Source organism: Sminthopsis crassicaudata, chromosome 6 (genome assembly GCF_048593235.1).
Source record: "Sminthopsis crassicaudata isolate SCR6 chromosome 6, ASM4859323v1, whole genome shotgun sequence".
NCBI classification, from domain to species: domain Eukaryota; kingdom Metazoa; phylum Chordata; class Mammalia; order Dasyuromorphia; family Dasyuridae; genus Sminthopsis; species Sminthopsis crassicaudata.
Genome location: NC_133622.1, coordinates 53,034,042 through 53,055,597, shown reverse-complemented (window position 1 = coordinate 53,055,597; position 21,556 = coordinate 53,034,042). Strand labels below are relative to the sequence as shown.

At 35.3% G+C, this 21,556-nt stretch overlaps 1 protein-coding gene across 2 annotated transcripts in view; it reads left to right on the top strand.

Moving 5' to 3' along the window:
- Positions 1 to 4,412, top strand: part of CENPC (centromere protein C) — a 54,455-nt gene extending 50,043 nt beyond the window's left edge. For both annotated transcript variants that reach the window (XM_074274980.1, XM_074274978.1), the window contains exons 17-18: positions 2,952 to 3,042; positions 4,026 to 4,412. In XM_074274980.1, the coding sequence (XP_074131081.1) occupies positions 2,952 to 3,042; positions 4,026 to 4,123 (189 nt within the window). In that variant the 3' untranslated portion in view covers positions 4,124 to 4,412. The remainder of the gene's footprint in view (positions 1 to 2,951; positions 3,043 to 4,025) is intronic.
- The last annotated feature ends 17,144 nt before the right edge of the window (positions 4,413 to 21,556 follow it).

Here is a 21,556-nt window from a genome sequence, read left to right as displayed (position 1 = left end):
AACCTCCAAATTTGTCTTTGATATTCTTGGTGTTTAGCTCCTGATTTTTCAAAAGTATTTGATGATAAATATGTAAATCCATCATTACAAATCACAGTCCATTAATGGTTTCTAATTCTATGGACTTTTTGTTTAATTCTTTCCCAAATTCCTCAAGAGCAAAAATTTTTAACCTGGGGTGTACCGATTTGCTAGGGATAATAAAGATGATGATAAGGAGGGTCTGGGAGCTTGATGGGAATATATGTGTATGGTTTATATATATCCACTTTTTATATACATATATATACATATATATATATATATACATATATATATATGTACACAATATTCAGTATATCAAAAAGGAAAGAGAATAGAATTTGTAAGCCACAAATCAGTGAATCAGTGAGGTTACTTTCAGTTCTTATAAATTACTAAAATGTATTATTGAGCTTTTATGACTTTATCATGGCCTACAATCCAGCATTCCCATTGCTAGGAATTTACCCTGAAGAAGTCAGAAATGAAAAAACAAATCAAAACACTAAAATAAAGTACTAAGAAGTTTTAGAAGACGGTGAACTGGTACAAAGTGAAGTGATTAGAAGTAGGAAAATAATAAGCATATTGACTGCTATATAATATTGGGCCTGTAATGTACTAATGCCCCTGAAATCTTTTTCTGCAAGTTAATCTATAGCCATAAGTTCTACAATTCCCTATTTGTGAAGTTCACTTATTTAAAGTTAGTATCAGAATTTGTTTATCCCTGTTAATTAATCCCTAGTTAATCTTTAAAACATTCCAAAACAATTTTTTTGGACCCCCATCACATCCTTCCAAAGTGAAATGTGATGCTAATTATAGTTACCAAGCTTGACCAAAAGATATATGAGAAAATGCTTTTTCCTTCTTCCTTTGCAGAACTTGAGGATTACAGATGTGGCATAGTAAATATTACATCATAAATATGGTAGATCTGGTTAGATCTGGCTAGGTTAGCATTGTTGCATTTTTTCTTCTTTTTTTTCTTTGAAAAAGGAAATGGGTCTCTTTAGGGAAGAGAGTATTTGGTACAAATAGTACATATTTATAAATGAAGGTAAAGTAAAAAAAATTCTTTTCAAAAGATAGATTATGTCAAACCCCTTTCTTTTTTTCTTTTTTGAAAGGACTCTAATATAAGACTGCTAGACCAATGGACTTTTATAAGACATGGCTTATCTAGATGTTAATAAAACATTTTAAAAGTTCTTCTTGGCCTTTTTTGAGTGATGTGGGCTAGACAAAGTAGAATTTAGTGAATTTAGAATTGGTTGACCCAGTGAGTAATCATTAATCATTCAGTGTCACTTTGCAATTAGGTCCTTAGTGGAATCTCCCAAAGGCCTAGACTTAAATGTATTTAACTTATTAATTGGCTATGGATAAAGGTGATAACCTCATAAAATTTGTAGACAACATAAAATTAGAGGGAAAACAAGCAGCTATTATAATGGGAATCCAAAAAGATTGTTATTTTGGGCTGTTTTAAAAAAGCTTAAAGGATTTAACTTCACAAATAGAGGGTGTAGAATTTGTGGCTACAGATCAATTTGTATGAAAAAGGTTTGAAGGGCGTTATTAGTACACTGCAGATCCAATATTGTATAACGTCAAAAAAGCTACTTTTTAAGGAAGGCTGGAAAGTAAGGAAGTGATAGTCCTCTTGTATCATCAGAACCACATATATTCAGTTCTGAGAGCCTTATTTTGGAAAAATCATTGATCCACTGCAGTGTGTCAAGACAGGGAGGGTAAATAAAATGATAAAAGGCCCAGGGATCATAATCATTCATTGGAAGATCAATTGAAAGAATTAGATATGTTTAATTTAGAGAAAAGATTCAGTAGGAATGCCAATTGTATTCAGTATTTGCTTATGGAGTATTATTTGGAAGAAGGATTTTTCTAAGTAGCCCCAAAAAAGTACAACTAGGAATAATGGGTGAATGGAAGTTGTAGAGTTGTAGATCTAGGCTTGATTTAAGGAAAGACTTCTGGATCATGAGAGATTTTGTGTGATGGGGTACTTTGGGAGGTAGTTGTAACCCTTCGATAGATTTCTTCAAGCTAAATTTAGCTGGATGATCAATTGTAGAGGTGATTGAATTTGGAGTAGGGTAGTCGCTGAATTTCTTTATAATTTTGAGATAGTGATTAAAGGAATTTTGTAGTTTGTATGTAGATTACTTAAAAACATTGTTTTAAAAGTGTTAAATATACACCAATATCTTTTAAATATAATGCTACTTTCTCCGTAAACTCGGTGGCATTTCAGCCTAATAATTATGTAGGCTAACCAAAAATAACATTCAGAATTATATGAATCTACCATGATAATGGCTACAAACTATTATAAAGTGTTAATTTCTCATTTTTTTAACATGAACATAAACTTTTTGCTTAAATGAATTCCATGTAATAATTATGGAGATAAATTTCTTTTTAGATTTTCTGATCCTTGCAGAATCATTTATATAATTGTTCTTGCATGTAAAAGCTTTTGGTGCCTTTAGCTTAAGATTTTAACAGATCTATTTTGATAATATTTTTAATGGAGCTTTTTGTTTCCTGGATAAGAGAGGGCCTATTTTTTAAATGAACAGCATGCTATCCAAATATCATGTGTTTCTAGGTTTTTTTTGTGAAGTTCTCTCTGCATTTATATAAATGTATTGTGAATAAGTTTTGATACATTTGATGATGGTACTCTATCAGGGTCTTAGCATTTTATTATTTTAAATGTAATATTTATGTGTTATTAGTGTTTTTATTGTGACTGTTATAGTAAAATGATATCCTGGGGGGAAAAAAACTGAGAAGAACATATCACTAAGAGGGTCAAATTTAAAAAGAAAAATGTTTATTATAAGAATAGAATGTTTTAAAATTCTAATTAAATGGAGATTTGGTTTTATATTTTGCAGGTTTTCTTTATTGTTAGTGGTGATCTTATATGTACTTTACATGAAACATCTTACAATTTGACTACAGGGGACATTTTCTATGTTCCTTCAGGTAAGATTGAAAGAAAAGTGATTTCAAAGGAATTGAAACATTTATCATTACTTTTTATATAAGAACACAGTAGAATTAAAAGCCATATTAAATAGGAACTAAATAGGCTGGTATATAGTTAAGATTCATAGAGAAAATGATTATTAATGAACATTGAGCATAGAAAAAGTTAGAATATGGAATAATACCCCTTAGTAATTTATGAATAACTAATATAGTCATGTTTACTTGGTTTACATACTTCCATTTTTATCATTTTGTTATTCTGCCTCAAATACATATTATATGTATATGTAATTTTTATATGTATACATGTAAATATATGTGTACATACTATTAAGAAATAACATTTTATTTCCTAACACATTACTCCATTATGTATGTACTACAGTCCTCTGACATTACATGCACTCAGTGTGAACCTGATTTCCATGGTTTTCTATTATCCAAGCTAATTTAGGATTATCTTCTAGCCTAAACAATTCATAAAGTGTTTGTCAGTCCAGTGTGACCTTTGCTTTCCTAGGGCTATTGGTTAAGTCTTTGAACTTCAAAGACTTTTCCTTTTCTAAGGCTAAAGCAATCTGAGTGCATTCCATTTTGGCTGATCTCAGAAACTAAACAGCATCAGATCTTACTCATATGGGAGACTCTTAAGGAATATTGGATACTATGAGTTTTTCCTTTTGAGAAGCAATATGTTTCAGTAGATATGGCATTGAACTTGGAGAAATATTTAGGTTCAAATTTTGCTTCAGATGATTTACTGGTTGGTTGACTTTGGTCAAGTTACTTCATTTCTCTCTGTATCATTACTTGAAAGATAAGAGGCTTTTTAAAAACTAGGAATTGAGGTACTGTTTTGGAATTAAGCTCACTAAATTTATTCTTAAAGTATACAAAAAGTTGGTCAAAGGGAAATGAGTTAAATTTATGAAGGAAATTTCATAATTTTACTATGTTTTTCCTTACTTTACTTCTAGGTAATTTTTACAACATAAAAAATCTCCTGAATGAGAGAAGCATTCTTCTTTTCACTCAAATAAAAAGTGAAAGACCAGAAAAAGAAAAAGAAAAATAAACTACATATGTATACATAGCATTCTTATATAGGTGGACCATTTTTCTTGGGAATGACTTTTTGCCTGTGTTTGAATCATAAACATTCTATTTTGTGTACATAAGATATAAATATTTTCAAACTTCTTTCATTTATGTGTCTTGGTTTTTTTCCCCCCTTAAAGGAGGGAAAGGGACCACAAGTGCAAAAAATGTTTCTGGCAAGATCTTAATAACTTGGATAGGATAGGACGACAAAATTGTTACTTAATCAGTAAAATGAAGAACATTTGTTTTTGTCAAAATAAAAAGAGTTTAACTATTACAAATCATCAATTTTTTTCCTTTTCTTTGAATTGTTATTGGTTAAATAAACTAACAAAAAAGTGTAAATGAGTATTCTTTTAGAAAAAGCTACTCTTTTAAAGTGGGAGAAACAAAGCTGCTGCCAACTTCATTTTTGTTTTCTTCTCCATATATAGTAGTTGAGGAAATGCCACATTGGTTTGTGTTTTAATATATATTTTACTCCCTAACAGGATTGTGCTAGGTATTTCTCTCCTTATATTTTCCTGGTACACCTTTGCTGAAATTTTTATTTCAATTAAATTTTTAATCAATGTCTTTGGAGTTCTCCAGACCAGGGCTTCTTAAACTCTTTCCACTCTTAACCCCTTTTCTCACAAGATATTTTTGTGTAACTCTGGGTATAAAGGTATATAAAATAAGTATACAAATTAGACATTACATAAAAAATGATTTTTGAGATTTCCATATTCAGTTAAGAGACTACATATGGGGTTGAAAAAAAATCACAGTTTAAAAAGCTGGACTCTTAAGACCATTTCATCTTCAAAAAAAGTTAGATTTCCTCTTTATCTAGGTCTAGTAACTGAATATGCTTTTTATGTCATTTCTATAGTTAGCATTTCTAGCATATATTAATATAGTAATAATAATAGGCAATTGCTTTACCTCTTTAGAAAAATAGCCTTTTTTCATTCTGTATAGAATATTAGATTTTGGTTTTTAGATAGTTAGGACTTCTGTATTAGAGAAAGGTTTGTTTATTCTTAGCTTTTTTATTGTCATTTTAAGAGAATGGTTCTTGGTTTGTTTTTTTTGTTTGTTTTTTAAGAAAAAGTTCCAGCTTCTATTTAATTTGGTTTTTAATTTATTATTTTCATTAATATAATTATTATTTTATTATATTGAACCAATTCTATATTCCAAGTCCAATGATAATAATGTATATACTTTTTACTGTTACTGTGCTAACTTTTTTAAAAAATATTTTTTTTTTCTGCTAATGTTCATTCAGTATATTAGATTATAGTTTCATTTCTTTGCTTTGTCTTTGCCTCATTTTGGTATAAAGACCCTATCAGAATGTTATAAGGATACTTTTCCCCCATTTTCTAAACTTCATCTAATGTTGCATTTAAATAGTTTAAAGTTTATTAGATTTAACTTGTAAATTCAACTAACTGTGGAGTTTTATTTGAAAGTGTCTCTGTAGCTCACTCAATTACCTTTTCTATCCCTTGTATTTATTTTTTGCAGATACTTATTTCACCTAAGTTATCCATTTTGTTGGTATGTAATTTGACAAAGTAGTTTCTTATATTTCCCTTTATTTCATCTTAGGTTGTTGTAAATTCTCATTTTTCATCTTTCATATAATTTTGTTTTCTTTTTGTACAAAAAGGACTTTTATTTTTCAAAAAAAAGTTCCTAGTTATATTTACCAATTTACTATGGTTTTGCTTACATTTTTGTTAATCTCTTTTGTTGCAGAATTTTTCTTTTTTAATTAATTGCTTTTTTGGGTTTTTTTAAGTCTTATGCCTATTTTTCTCTTACGGAAGAAAGTATTTAGACAAAAGTTTTACCCTAAGAACTAAAATTTGTTCCCATAAATTTTATTATGTTGACTTTTAGTCAAATCTGTTTTTACTATTGCCTTGTGTGAGACATGATTGCTATGCTTACTTTTTTGATATCTTCTTTTTCTTCGTATTTGTTTTCCTTCTATTTCCTTTTCAAAATATCAGAATAGAGCCCAAGCCCCCTATCTTTCCTATTTCACTTTGTCTTAAGCTCTTAAAGCCATTATGATTTTAAGGAGATACTTAAGTTTATTCTCCCCCATTAGAATGTAAACATATCTTCCAGGCTTTTCCAATTCTAATATTTATGTTTAGTTTTTCTATGCTTTTTCCTGATTTCTGCATTTGAAGTTCAAGTTTTGTATCCCAACTGTGACTTTTTTTTTTTCTTTTTTCTTTTTTTTTTCATTTTAAAAATCTGAAGTGCTTCAAAGGCCTCTTTTATTAAAGATCTATTTTTCCTCCTGTGGGATTATACTTGATTTGGCAGTCATATTATTCTTAAGTACTGTTAGGGCCATATCTCAAGTTAATGCCTTTTGTAGGGCTGGTGGGCATAGTAATTTCCTGGGCCTGCCTGAACTGGGTTCTAGAGATGCTTCCTTAGGTGTCTGGCTGATACGTCCCTAACCTTGTTTCTTGGTGTGCCTCTGGAGGCTTGCTTGAGTGTTGCTGGATGTTGGTCTAGCCTGTCATTTGCAGTGGTCCAACTCCACTCTGGGTTTGTACTGCTTCTTGGACTGGGTGCAGGGACTTATGTCTATTTCTGTTCAGTTCTTTTTGAAGTTTGACTAGAGGTGTTTGTGAGAGATCCCTCAAAACTTCAGTGGCATGTAGCTGGATAAACTATTACCCAATAGTTTTAGTCCATTACTAGGAAAATTCCAGGTACCAATAACAATTTAAAATTCAGATACAAATTTATGAGCCATACCTCTCCTTAGGGATACAAAATCCAACACTGTAACTATTGAACAAATAAACTGAAGATTTTGTCTGTACCATCAGATGTGTATGAAAGAGGATTGAAATTGATTGATGACTGATGTTGGCTTTATTGAATTTCTTACACCTTTTCACTTTTCCTCAAATAATTGTGCCTTCATTACTTTGATGTTGTATAATCTGAGCCTCTGAATTTCCTTTAGCCTTCTATCCCTTATTTGTTCCCTTCTGGGGATTTTTTTTTTTTTATTTAATAAATGTTAAGTACTTATCATGTACTCAGCATCCCCTGAGAGCCTGAGTTCCAGCTCATCCAGATGTCTCTCTTACTTAGTTGGATAAACTTAGAAACTTTCTTACTCTTCACTTCTTTAAAATATTATCTGTTATGCAACCAAATTGTTATGTAATAACTAATTACTATCTTTAAGAGATCATAATGCAGTACATAGAGCACTGAATTTAGAATCAGAATCTGGGATCAAATTCTGCCTGTAATACTATCATCTGCATGACCTAAACAAATCACTTTTCTCTCTGGCATTTAGTTTGCTCATTTTAAAGTGAAGGGGTTAACTCAGATGACCTATTAAGAAGTTCCCTTGTAGCTTTTAAATCTGTGATCCAGGGATTATGGTTTTATGATTATAGTTAAATTACTTGCATTTTAAGTTTTAAATAGCTATTTAGAAAGGTGTTTTAAATCCTTTCTTTAGATAAAATACCTTAGACTTCAAGCACCATGTCTATTAGTCATTTTTTAAATGAATTTCTTTTACACATTACTTGCTGAATAAATTACTGATTTTTCTCCCATTTATTTTTCTATCCACCTCCAGTTTTATGATATTTTCTATTTTCGTTCCCATATCTTAGGTATGTCCACTTGGACTCTCATACAGTAATTTACTTTTTATATAAGTTTCTTGATGGCAGGAACTATCTTAGGTTCTTACTAAGTGCTAAGTTGGTACTTAACAATTCTCTAGCTCAGAATTCACAGCTTTAGTTCAAATCTTTAAAAGGAGTTTACACCTTTAAAGAAGCAAGTTCATTGGTTGAAGGAGTTCCCACAAGCCCCTGGGAGTACCCACAAGCCCATTCTCTGGGAGGATAAAAAGAGTAACATTGAACGTGGAGAGGCAGTCTATATTGGGATAAGAACAAGACTTCCTGGGAGAACTTCAGGGAAGCTCGAGGAGATTCAGAGCCAGGATTCAGGAAGAAGAGGATTCAAGTTCTACCTTCCCTCTGGCTGGAGGATCCAGAAGCCTCCCAAGAAATCTGCTCACAGAGAAAAGGATTCACAGAGAAAAGAAACCTCCTCCCAGAGAAGGATTACAACTGAGGCGACAGGACATTACAATTTGGCGCCCCAATGTGGGGCAAGGACTTATTCTGAGCCCTTCAAGGGAGCTAGCCTGGATTTTACAGAGCTGTACCCTACTCATCTTTTATTTTCATTGTAATGATTGACAAAACTCTTTGCTCTTTTCATGGATTTTGGCTCTTTCATAGCTACCTTCTTTGTTGTGCCACAGTTCTCTTTTAATGTTCTGACCCAGTTTCTCTAATTGTCCTATTCAGTTACTCTGCCTCAGGTTATAACCATTCCCTTTTAATGTTAGGATAAAGGTGTTTATCCATTTTAAACATCATTAGAATATCTGGAGCCTCTCCAGTACCTCCCATTATGTCATCCTAGGTGCCTCCCCCATGATGTCATTGTTCTTGTTACCCTATAAAGAATCTTACATATCTGACATTGGTGTTGGATTCTTTGAGATGATAGTCTCATTCAGCCCTGGGACCAACCATGGATCCATTTGGTCCCAGTAAGTCTCTCCATTTAATAAATTCTGTATTAAATACTCTCTAATTTCTATTTTTCTTAGGTTCTCCCCCATTACATTCTAATCCTTTTTTCTTGCTTCCCCTCTAGAGCTCCTCTCTTTTTACCAATGATACCTGTAAAGCCAATCTCTTTCCGAGGCAGCCAAAGCCATAAGCCAAAAATTCAATGCCAAGTGAAACTTACTATTAATTCCACTTTGATCTGATATCTTGGCTTTAAATAATCACTTTTCTTAATTACTTGTGACCAACTTTTTTTCCTTCTCCTTTTTCCTTCCAAATATCTTGTATCCCAACTGAAGTGTTATAACCTAAATCTGAATCTATCTCTTGTATCCCCTGGAGAAAGGCAAGATAGAGATTAAGTCCCTTTTGGGAGAGATTTTTTCTCAGAGGGTGTGGACTTGATTGAGTTAGGTATCAATTCCTAGTTTGAAGTATGAGGTGCTATAGTGCAAGGCACATGGGAAAAATTTACAATGATGTTCTCTGCCAAAAGGTACCTTTATTTATGAGAATAAGTTATGGCAAAATGAAGAGGTAAAATAAGTACCAGGTGTGGTAAATATGAAATGGATTTGGGAGAGCATATAGTTAGCAAGGAAAGTGGTTTTAGCAATTGGCAATAGAAAAGTTCCCTAATGTAATGCCATTAAAGAATGATATGGGAGTATGGCACTGACTGGCAGGCCAAGTCCATAGAGGAGTTTAGCAGAAAGCCTTGGGGTTTAGGTCACCTCTATTAACTTGATGGCAGTTAGTTATCTAAATAACTTTGAGGGAGGGAAAAACAACCCTCTCAATTGTAGACCCCAAACTGGAAAGGAATTTCAAGAATCATAAACTAACAAATGCTTTTAACAGTGGTCCTCAAACTTTTTAAATAGGGGGCCAGTCCACTGTCCCTCAGACTGTTGGAGGGCTGGACTATAGTAAAAACAAAAACTCACACTCTGTCTCCACCCCTCAGCCCATTTGCCATAACCCTGTGGGCCGCATGTGGCCGGCAGGAGGTAGTTTTTAGAATCCCTGCTTTTAAAAATGAAACGTTGAATTAAGGGGAAAATATTGTATCTTTTGGCTAAATAGAATAAAGATTTAAAAAAAGAAATCATAATTCCTGAGCCACTAGTGTTATTTGTATGAAGGATTCACTTTACATGATTTATTTCTTCCACTTTGTTTTTGTTAACTCCTCGAGGGCTTCCTTCCTCTGGTGACCTCCTTGGATTAGAAAGCAACGGTTGTTTGAATAAGATTTCTCCCAGCTTGATCAGCTTTCATACCATTATTAAACAGATTCAGTTAATTCTGTTGTGGGTAATTAAAAAGCAGAATTTTTTAAAAGAAATTTTATTTGTGCCAGAAGGAGAATACAACTAATATATTTGGAAAACCCAGATTTAATAAACCAATTTCTGGTGTTTGTTTTCTTGCCCTTATTCCCATAGGCTGGATATTAACATTGGCTGATGAGCCAAGGGGATGGAAATTCTTTCTAGAGACCAAGTGCTTATGATGTAATAGGATTCTTTAGTCCCCTGATTTTTGTGGGGCCCTGAGTCAGAAAATCCTGAATCTTCTGACTTTGGATCACCACCCAACCTCCACCCTTAATTCACCTGGAAATTACTTTTCAGGTTACTACCCTCCTTTAATTCATCTGAAGATTGCTGTAGACCACCACCCTTAATTCATCCAGAGATCTCTCCTTAGCCCTGAGCCACAGAAGACTAAATAAAATTAAACTCTTTCTCTCAATGCACCACTACTTTCCTAATCAGGAACTAGCCCACTGAGAACCACTTAGTGTCAATAAACCCTTTTTGCCAAACTTCAACTTGGAGACTCTGACTGAATTCTTTGTTCTTAAGGTGTTCTTGAAGCTGTTGTGATCCTTCATAAAAAGAGCCAAGCTGGAGTCCTCTCTTCTCGGAGGTTCCAAACATGCTAGCTACCATGCTTGGCACGCCAATGGCTTCTGCCCACTGGAATACTATTTCCAATGTCGTCCTCTCTTTACTCTCACCTATTTCCTTAACTAGATTTTAACTTTCAATTCCCATAATAAACCTCTTTTATTAATCTAGGTTTTTGGATCTGTAAATTCCTTTACAGGGGACTCTTGCACTGCCACTAGACCTCATTTAACTCCGTCCTTGCGCCATATTCTGAGGGGTTACAGGGGAGCTCCATTTGACTCCCGGTACTCCAAACCTGCCACGACCTCATTTTCATTTGGGTACCCCAAGTCTAAACCTCATCATTTATGGTTCCCTGACCTAGATATAATTTGGCGACCAAACTCGTTCTGGGTTTTGAGCTGTTCGTACAGTATTCTTCCAGGAAGAATATCTGCATTCCTTCTTTCATCTCACCCTATCTCTAAAGGTAGTGGGCACCCAGACCGGGTCTGGGCTGTGGGCAGTATTCTGCCATGGAGAGTATTTGCATTTCAGGCAAAAAGGCCTCTTTTTGTCACACTCTATTTTTAGAGATAGTAGGACCAGGAAATCCAGAACTCTGGATGAGATAAAGGACTTTTTTTCTTTCCCTATTCTGCAGTGGACATCCAAGCCACCCGGGTCAGGCTTGGGTCGTTTGTTAGAGCTCTACCCTCGTGCACAATTCTCTATGAATTGCTGCAAATTGACAAAAGGCCTCCTTTTGTCTCACTCTCTGTCTCTAGAGATACGAGAAAGGCTGTAAGAAGGAGGAGAGGGCTCCTCTAGGGATTCCACGATGGAACTTGAGAATGGGGTAGCTCATCTAAACCCTCGCCATATGGGATGCAACGCACTGGGTAAGATGGCATCTCTTTCTACCCTACTCTCGCTCTGGCCTTTCTCCCCCTCCCCCACAGAGTGGGGATCACAGAACTCAAGGCCTTTTTCAGACCTCTCCCATATGGCTTGGCAACCTGCCATTTAAATGCTCCTATCCTGTCCTCTTATTGGGGTACTGTACAGGGGGAGATTGGGGACTCAATCTTCTCAAATCTCTGGAAAAATTTTCCATCAACTTTTAAAAAGCAACTTTGCTGGCATTCTAGACAAGCAGGCCACGCCCCTCCCAGACCTTTTGTCTGGCCCTTAGTGGAGTCTGAAGCTTCCAACCCTCAGGAAGCATGCTTGTCCCATATATTTTAAAACGGGACTTGGTTTCCCTGATTTGGTCTTCCTGCCTTAGAGCAATGCCTCCTATCACAACTTTTTACAAAGACTGGGGATTCCAGACTGCTCTCATTTTTTTTTTCCTGACCTCAGGGCACTTGCTTAAAACTTTCCTCACCTGCTTGTGGAGAGAAACCAGGCTTGTCTCTTCCACTCCCTCTCCCTCTCCCTCTCCTTCTCCCTCCCTCCCTCCCTCTCTCCCTCCTTTCTTCTCCTTCCCTCCCTCTTCCTCTTCTTCCCTCCCTTTCCCTTTCCTTCCCTCCCTCTCCCTCTCTCACACTTTTCTACCTAACTTTATAGGTGGGAATTTTTTTGGGCTCCTAAGTTTCTCAATCCTAAGACCTTTTGCTCTTAGCACACACTGTCTTTTTTTTTTTTTTTTTCTGGATTGGCACCCGTGCCAACAGTTAAAGATTTCTTTTCTAAGCTCCAACCTTGGCCAGGTTGCAGTTTCAAGAAAGACCTTTGGAATGATAACTGGGGAATAAAATTCCGAAACAAGGCAAATTAAATTGTTAAGAGGGTGAAAATGGCTTCCTTCTTTTCTCCTCTCATTCCCTGACTGCAGCAGGAAATGAGAGGGAGAAACTGAAACTAGTTCAAAACTCCTTAACTTCAATTCGGTGAATACCTTTAAAGGAAAGAAAAGGAAAGAAAAGTCTTTCCTGTTGCCTTTTTCTCAAGCTCTCTCTACACTTATTCTCTGTTCCATACCTGGTCCCTGACAAATTCTCCCTTGCTCTGTTGTGTCACAGTTCTACCTCAGTTTTTCTGGCAATTCAGCTCAAGGAGCCCAGGAGGTATAGAATATGAATACTGTCTAGAATTAGAGGAGCATTTGAATGGAGAACAAAGAAATGTTACACCCATTTCTACCACACCTCTCCTTTGCTACCCTGCCCTCATCATTGGTGGCCCTCTCAGGAGTTTATTTATTTTTTCACTGAGGTAAGCCCACCACATCACCCTTCTCTAGTGGGAGGACAGTTCAAATTCCCCAGAGAGCCTTGCCCTGGTCATGGGTGCTCTCTCACCAAGCAAGCTTGGGTTTGGATTTGTCTGGGCACCAGGGACGCCTGGGCAGACAAATTCCTGCAAGTCAACAGTTTCTTTGTCTCACCTTCCTATAGACATCTAGAGAAGGGCACTGTAGAAGGGAAAAGTTTGGGGCTTTGATTCATTCTCCTTTAAGCTATCTCAATGCAGAGACACACACTGGACTTAAGAAAAATACCTCAATCTCAAAACCTGAATTCTGAATAGATTAGGCTGAATTCCAATCTCTCTCTCCACCCATCAACTCTCTGGACAAGTCCTTTCTTAAAAGCTGTTCTTTTTTCTTTCAAATCCTGGGACTGGTACTATAGCTTCTGCTCTCAGGCAAGAAACACACCGAGCACAATTGTCTCAAAACTGAAAAATCCCAGCCCAATGAGACCTGGGACCCATCCACCCCCTCAACTTTTTTTTTTCCCCCCAGGGGTCCAAGGCCAACATACTAAGGCCAAAACTAGAAAAGCCCATTCTTGAGTCCTTGATGCTGCTAATGTTGATTTCCCTTAACTCTATAACCTGAGACTCTCAGCTCTTTTCTTCTCAGGGGAACTTCTGCCTCCTGAAAAGACACTCAGAGCGGAGGTGCCTTTTAATATAAATCTCTCCCAGACTTAGGCCTTAGGTGCCACAGAAACTGTTCGAGGAAGCCCCAGTCTCTGACCTGAGTTTGAGCAGGAGGAAGACTGGAGGAACTATGTCAGTGAACACTACAAGGGCTGAACTGTCCCCCTAGTGTCCTGCTCTCTGGTATCCCAGCACAATCCAACACCTCAGGGGCCTGTAACTTGGGTAGACAGTGCTGATACTTTGCACTCCCTCTAACCCCTTTCATCCCTCCCCCAAAAGAGTTGGGATAGTAGGAGGGAAGGCTCAGGATCTTTGCTTATTGAGGAACCAACTCTCTTATTATTTTTAAAGAAAAGCAGCACAGTTAATAGATTTCTAAGAGTTTAAATGGCATTCTTAATCTTTCGGGACACTTCTATCCCTAGACCCTGCCTCAATTCTAGGCTACTTAACATCTTTCTACTTAACACCTTTTACTAATCTTTTGCTCCTGGCATGTTCTCTTATACTTTTCTTTGGCATTCAATATTGTTAGATGGGCCATCAGCATTCTTATAGGCAGCCCACAGAAGGGACCTGATGCATTTCCTGCTAAAAGCCCCATTCCTGAATGTTGCCATCTCCACCATGTTTAACCTGCTCCCTAGATCTGTTTTCTCAGGCTTCAAACTTTGGATTCTCAACTGCCCTTCAGCCTGGAGAACATGGGACGACTGACTGGGGACGACTGACCTGGATAAATACCCCTTTGATGCTCTGCTGCCATCCCCAAACCCCACACCTCACCACCTGGCATGAACCATCCCCCCAAACTCTACGAGCCTTCCCAGCTCAAAGCAGTTAAAAGGAGATCATAGTCCCTTAATCCCACATGAATTTGGAGGAGACTGCTTGAGAGGGGAATGAAGAGGGGACCCTGGAACTCAGAAAATCCTTGAAGGAGAAAATCTTCAATTATGCCTCAATGCCCCAAGTCTTTTTTTTTTTTTTCCTCTTAAATAAATTTAAATTTTAACTGCTTGAGGGGGGGATGAAGCGGTTGTGGTCCCTCATTATAAAAAGAGCCAAGCTGGAATTTACAGGGGACGCCTGTGCCGCCACTGGACCTCATTTAACTCCCTATCCTTGTGCCAAATTCTGAGGGGTCACAGGGGAGCTCCATTTGATTCCTTGTACTCTGAACCTGCCACTAGACCTCATTTTCATTTGGATACCTCAAATCTAAACCTCATCATTCTTAACGTGTTAAGGTGTCTCATCTCTCAACATTTACCCATGTCAAGCAAAATACAACTTTTCCAAGATTTGAAAATTTTAATGGCCAGGAAGAGATAATTTAGCACATAAGATTCTTTGAAAACTATTTTTGCTTTATTGCATGGACAAGACTTAGACTAGTAACCTAGATATAACTGTATTTGGATGGTTTTTGTAAAAGGACATGAAAGAATGACTAAGGAGGTCTAATATAGTCCCCCTCTTTTTACTTAAGAAACTTGGCAAATATTAAATATCTGGTTAGTAATGCTTTCTTTTCTGAAAAATGAGCATAATAATGAACTACTCAAGGAGGGTCATGAATTCATGAGTATATGACCAAAAGGTGAAGGAAACAAATGCTGGAAAAATAGGAAAGGTTTTATGCTAGATTAGGCAACATATGCTCACGGAGGTCTCTGCCTCTGCACTGATGGGTATGGGTATAAATTGATGAACAGGAAGGAGTCTGAAGATTTATACACAAAGACATCCTCAGAAAAACCCATTCTGTTAGCTCTCAGAAAAACTGACCCTCTAAAAGTCACATTGAGAAGAGTGTTTATAGAAAATTAGTTATAAAAGTTGTGTGAATGATCTAAATTCTTGTGATGGTGAATTATTTTGAATTAATGGTTCTAGCAGTAGCAGCCAAATTCAACCTATTGGTAGAAATGTAATTTTTTGACAATTTGAAAGTTTCCATTCTAGATTCACAATTAAGAAAATAAAATGTTGAAAGAAAGACTTTTTTTGTGGTGTGGGAAAGTTAAAAAATTAGTAATTTTAAAGAAAATTCAGAATGACTGCTTTTTCCTTACTAAAGGTAGTGTGTTGTTTTTGTTTTTTCACTTTCCTTTCCTATCATCAGGTGCTCAGTGACCCAATTTTTCTCGACTCTCTTTCGTAACTCTGTATCTTATCCAACGTTCTCATTAAAATCTTTTAGCCTCATGTTTCCATTCTCCCAAGGGCTCTGCTCTCTGCTAGATAATCTAAAAACAAATCTGAGTCAACATATTATAAATCCTAGGTAAAACATGGCATGTGCCTTTTTAAGAAGTTAATGTCTCAATCCAAATAAGTAGATATGGCAAAATGATGAGGGAAATATTTTGGATAAATACTGACAAAATGTAGTTGTTTATTTTTATCTGACTCTTCATGATCCCTTTTGGGGTTTTCATGGTAAAGATACTGGAGTAATTTTTCATTTCATCCAACTTGTTTTACAAATGAGGAACTGAACAAATATCATTAAGTGACTTGCCCAGGGTCACACAGCTAGTAAATGTCTGAAGCCGATTTGAACTCATGAACACAAGTCTTTCTGATTCTAAGCCCAGTGCACTGTCCACTGTTCCCATTGCTGCTCCCTTATCAAATGAAGGGACATGGGGAAGGCTTAAGACCCTAACCTAGAGAAGTCAGGATGAATTTGGGATTAATGGAAGTAATTAGGAGGGGTAGGAGGTGGAGTGCTATTGGTATTTTTCTCTGGTGGTTTGATAGTGGGTAAATTTACCTCGTTGTGAGGAAATTAGTATATGGAATGAATAAAGGGCAGTAATTACTATGTTAATACCTAGGAGTCAACTAAGTTTTTTTATTCCAAGATCTGCCCAATAAATACTGTGTAGGCAGTTTCCAGTTTTTCACTGGAATCAGTGATGTGATTTAAAAGTGAATCGCAGATCATATACTTTCTCGTTAGGACAATGTTACTGTTAATTCACAGCTGTGAGGAAGAATGAAATTATCTATAAATATATATTTTTTGTCTTAAAGCCACTCTGTCCTAGTTTTTAGTCTATTCAGCTTAATTTCTCCAACAGGTTTTTAAAATTGAACGCTAGATCATTAAAATAGAAGGCAGTTTTTAACATTCTAAAGATGGAGAAAAAAGACATTTGAAGATCAAAGTAGAAAGGTACTTAAAAGTCTTGTGAGTCATATACCTAGAGGGAACTGTGAAATTATTCCAGGAGGTCCATTTCATTAAATGATTTAAATAATAAATGAGAAAACATACTTTCTTTATATGGATTGCTAATTTTCCTACATAGTAGTGTAGTAGGTGTTTCTTTAATGCTATTTCATCTCCCTCAAGGAGCCCTGGAAGTTGTCATGGAAGTGGCAGAGAGAATATGGGACATTGGGAAGCTGTAGGAATAACAGGAAGAAAGCTAAATGAATATATGGGGTAAATAGTTCTATATGCATATTTTTAGACTTAATTGGATCTCCCTTCTCCCCATAATGGAAAAAATAAAATAAAATCACTATCAAGTAAAATGAATTTCTTCACTGATCAAGTATAAAAAAAAAAATTGTCTCATTCTATTTTCAATGTAATTCATCTCCCTATTAAGTTAGAGACAGCATGTTTTTTATTACCCCTCTGGAACTCTAGTTGGTGATTACACTGATCAGAGTTCTGAATTTTTTCAAAGTTGTTTGTCTACCGTCTTGTTATTGAATGCATTGTATTGGTTCCGTTTACTTGGTTTTGCATCAATTTATAATTCTTAATTTTTTCTGAAATTGCCATTTATTGTTTTCTCCCATTTATGGATACCCCCTTATACTTTTGTTCTTTGATACTTCAAAAAGAACTCTAAATATTTTTGCATATTCTGACAATTTTAGGAATAATTAATTCCTTTCCTTTCCCTCTTCCCCTGTTGAATAAGATGTATTTTTGTAACTAACTCTGTGTATATATACACATTTTTCCTCCTTTGATCAGTTCGAATGGAGGTGAGGTTCAGTGTCAATGCCCCCTTACCCTTCTTGCCCTCCTTTCTCTTTTTTCTCCCTCCCTCCTTCCCTCCACAGATGTCTGCTTGCACGTCTGCTTATGAGATAATTTTCTTTAACCTTTTCCCTCCCCTTTCTCTCATCTAGTTTATTCCTTTTCTTTTCTTCAATTCTTGTAGGATCATCAAAACAACCAAATTATTTTCAGTCTTTCTGTCTAGTCTCCCTCTGATGATATTATGATTTGGTGGGGTTACAGGTATGATTTCATATGAAAAGGTAAACATTTTATCCTTGTTTAATCCTTTAGGATTGTTCATTCATTTCTTCAAATCTCAAAGTTTCTACACTCCTTTGGTCTCTTCAATCAACCAGCCATCATTTATTAAAAAGTATAGATTATGGTCCTGCCTTCAAGGAGCTTACAATCTAATGGGGGAGAAAACATATAAACAAACATATACAAAGCAAACTACAGGGTAAATAGGAAATAATTGGCATAGGTAAGGTAGAATTAAGAGAGACTTCAAGAGACCTCCTGTAAAAGGTGGGATTTTATTTGAGGCAGTTCATGGAGTGTTCAAAGAGGGAGTAGCACCTGTGATGGAGGGCTTCCTGAGCTCCTTTCAGGGTTGTTCCTCTGCCTTTAGGTTTGCCTGGCCCTTTCATCTGTGACTCCGAGAAGCTGCAGCCGGGGCAGCAGCCCATCCGGGTAAACTGTCCCAGATGGGCTAGCCAGGTTACAGGCTTCAAATGCATTGGTGAGTTCTGAAGAGAGCTTCCTCAAGTATGTAAGACTTTTAAAGCAGGCATTGAGCAAAGCTTGGGACTTATTCAGACACTGAAGGTCATCCATTTCCTCCTGGACCATTCACTCATGAGTCCAGATTTTATCCTGTGATGTCATTGGTCATCTTTGAAAGTGAAAGACAAAATAACTACTACAAAGGAAGCTGAAGAGGTCCCTAGTTGGAGCAGTGGGGCTGTCCAGACATTGGGAATAGCCAGAGGAAATGCCTGGGATTATGTGTGTATATAATATGCATCTGTACATATTCATATACAGCCTATATAAACACGATAAACATTAAGAATGCAACACATTACTTTTTATGCAGGCATACCTTGGATAATATGGCAGGTTTAATTCTGGCCCACGGCAACAAAGCAAAATAACATTCAGGGCATGGAAAAGTTATATTTAGTTAATACTATATTCACTGTGTAAAAAACTATGTCTTAGAATATACATACCTTAATTTAAAAAAATACTTTATTGCTAAAAATGCTAACCATCATCTGAGCCTTCAGTGAATTGTAATCTTTTTGCTGGTAGAAGGTCTTTGTCTTACTATTAATGGCTGCTGATCCGTCAGAGTGATGATTGCTGAAGGCTGAGATGGCTGTGGAAATTTCTTAAAATGGGACAGCAATGAAGTTTATCCTACTGATTAACTTTTGATTTCATTAGAACATTTAAAATTCACTGTAGGATTTTTTATTAGCCTAATATCAATATTGTGTCTAAAGAGTAGGGACACCCAAGGAGAAGGAGGGAGATAAGGAATAGCAGGTCAATGCCAATCAGAGCATGTATTTATTAAGTTCACTGACCTATATGAACACAGTTTGTGATTACTCAAAACAATTACATCAAAGATCACTGATCACAGATCACCGTAACATGTAATAATAAAATTTGAGATTTATCAAAATGTGATAGAGATGTGATATGGGCACATGCTACTGGAAAAATGACACTAATTGAGTTACTTGATGCAGGATTGCCACAAACCTTAAATTTGTTTAAGAAGTAAAAGTAGAAGCAATATCTGTAAAGGGCAATGGAGCAAAGTACAATAAAATAAGGTCTCTCTCTCTCTCTCTCTCTCTCTCTCTCTCTCTCTCTCTATATATATATATATATATATATATATATATATATGTTATGTGTATATCATGTTAAGGTAATTATTTGAAATATGCTGGATTAAATTATTTTTGTTCTTTTATATACTGGTATGAATTTGATGCCATATAGCACAAAGCACAACTTCAGATGTCTCCAGCAAATGATTTTGTATGGGACTTCAAAATTCTAAACTCCAGGGAGAAATTCAAAATATTCTCTAGAGAGGGTCTGCCCAAGGCTGGAAGAAGTAGGCAAACTCTTTAAGTAAGCTCTCAGGGATTTGGAGATTTTGCTCAGATTCTTGAGCATGACTGAAACACTATAAAAGGATTATTTGGTATAGGAGAAAGTTTGAGGGAAAGGAGGAATGAGAAAAACAGCAAAAGATGGAGCCACAGACTAGGGTGGTCCTGGAGGCTAAGAAAATGACACTTGGATTCATTAATGAGATGGTCTTTAGTGATACTTAAGGGTGCTATTTTACTACAGCAGTGAAGAGGGAAACCAGATAGATAGGGCAAGAAAAGATAGGTCATTAAAAATGAAGTATTTATAAGACTATACATTTGAGAAATTTATCAATGAAAGAAAGGTAATGAATAGATTCTAGGAGGAGCTGTGGGAGAAAGTATTTTACTTAATGTTCTTTTTATTGTGAATTTTAATAATACATAAAAACATTTCAATATATAAAGAACAGGAGAGAGGATTGTATAAGAAACTGTGAACTTCTATTATCTATAGTTTTTTAAAAATATTTTTAAGAAGGAAGTAACAAAATTATTGCATTTTCCCCTTTTGATCTTGTTTTCTTCCATACATGTTTTTTAATTTTTAAAATTTAATATTTTATTTTCCTTCAATTATAATTTGAAAACAATGTTAAACATTTTTTAAAATTTAAAAATTTTCTCCTTCCCCATCCCATTGAAAAGACAAGCAATTTGATATAGGTTATATGTATGCAGGCATACAAAGCATATTTTCATATTGATCATGTTGTGAAAGAAAACAGACCAAAAAAAGAAAAGGAAAAGAAAAAAAGTTGATCTGATTCAGACTTCATCAGTTCTTTCTCTGGAGATAAATGGTTTTTTGAAATTGTCTTGGATTATTGTATAGCTGAGAACATCTAAATCATTCTGTGATGATCATCCTAAAATGTCACTGTTACTGTGTACAATGTTCTCTTGGTTCTGCTCATTTCATTTTGCATCACTTCATGTAAGTATTTCCTAATTTCCTGAGAGCATCCTGATCATCATTTCTTAAAGCATAATAGTATTTCATCACAATCTTTCCCTAAGTGATGGACATCCTCTTCTATTTCCAATTCTTTGCCACCACTAAAAAAGTTGCTATAAATATTTTTGTATATATATAAAAATCCTTTCTTTTTTAATTTTTTACCTCTTTGGGATATTTTAGTAGTTGGTGTTGCTTCGTCAAAAGATATGCATGATTTTATAACTCTTTGAACATAATTCCAAATTACTCTTCAAAATTGTTGAATTGCATACAATTCACTAACAGTGCATTGGTGTTTTAATTTTCTCACATCTTCAACATTTGTCATTTTCCTTTTTTGTCCTAATAGCTAGGTGTGGAGTGGCTCAGTCTTTTTGTTGTTTTATCATTAAGCAAATTGTTTATTAAGCACGCATGTGTGTGTCAGATAGTGTGGAACTTATATTCTAATGGGGGTGAGATAATATATATAAATCAGTATATACAAAATAAGCACTGAGTAGAAATCATCAGACTTTTGAAGCCATTATTGAGTGTTTCTTTTGTTCAGACTTCTGAGGTCTTAACTGTTTTCCTTAAAGAAAGTATTTTCCTTTTTAACAAAAAATTTTCTTATCAATTTGACACAATAAACATGAACATTTTTTAAAATTAAATTTTATTTTTCCAATTAGCATTTATTTTTATCTTTCATTTCTTGTATCTGGGAAATAAAACCAAATGTTTCTAGCAGATACACATAACTAAATCAAAGAAATTTGGCTATATTTGAAAATGAATTTAATTCTTCATAA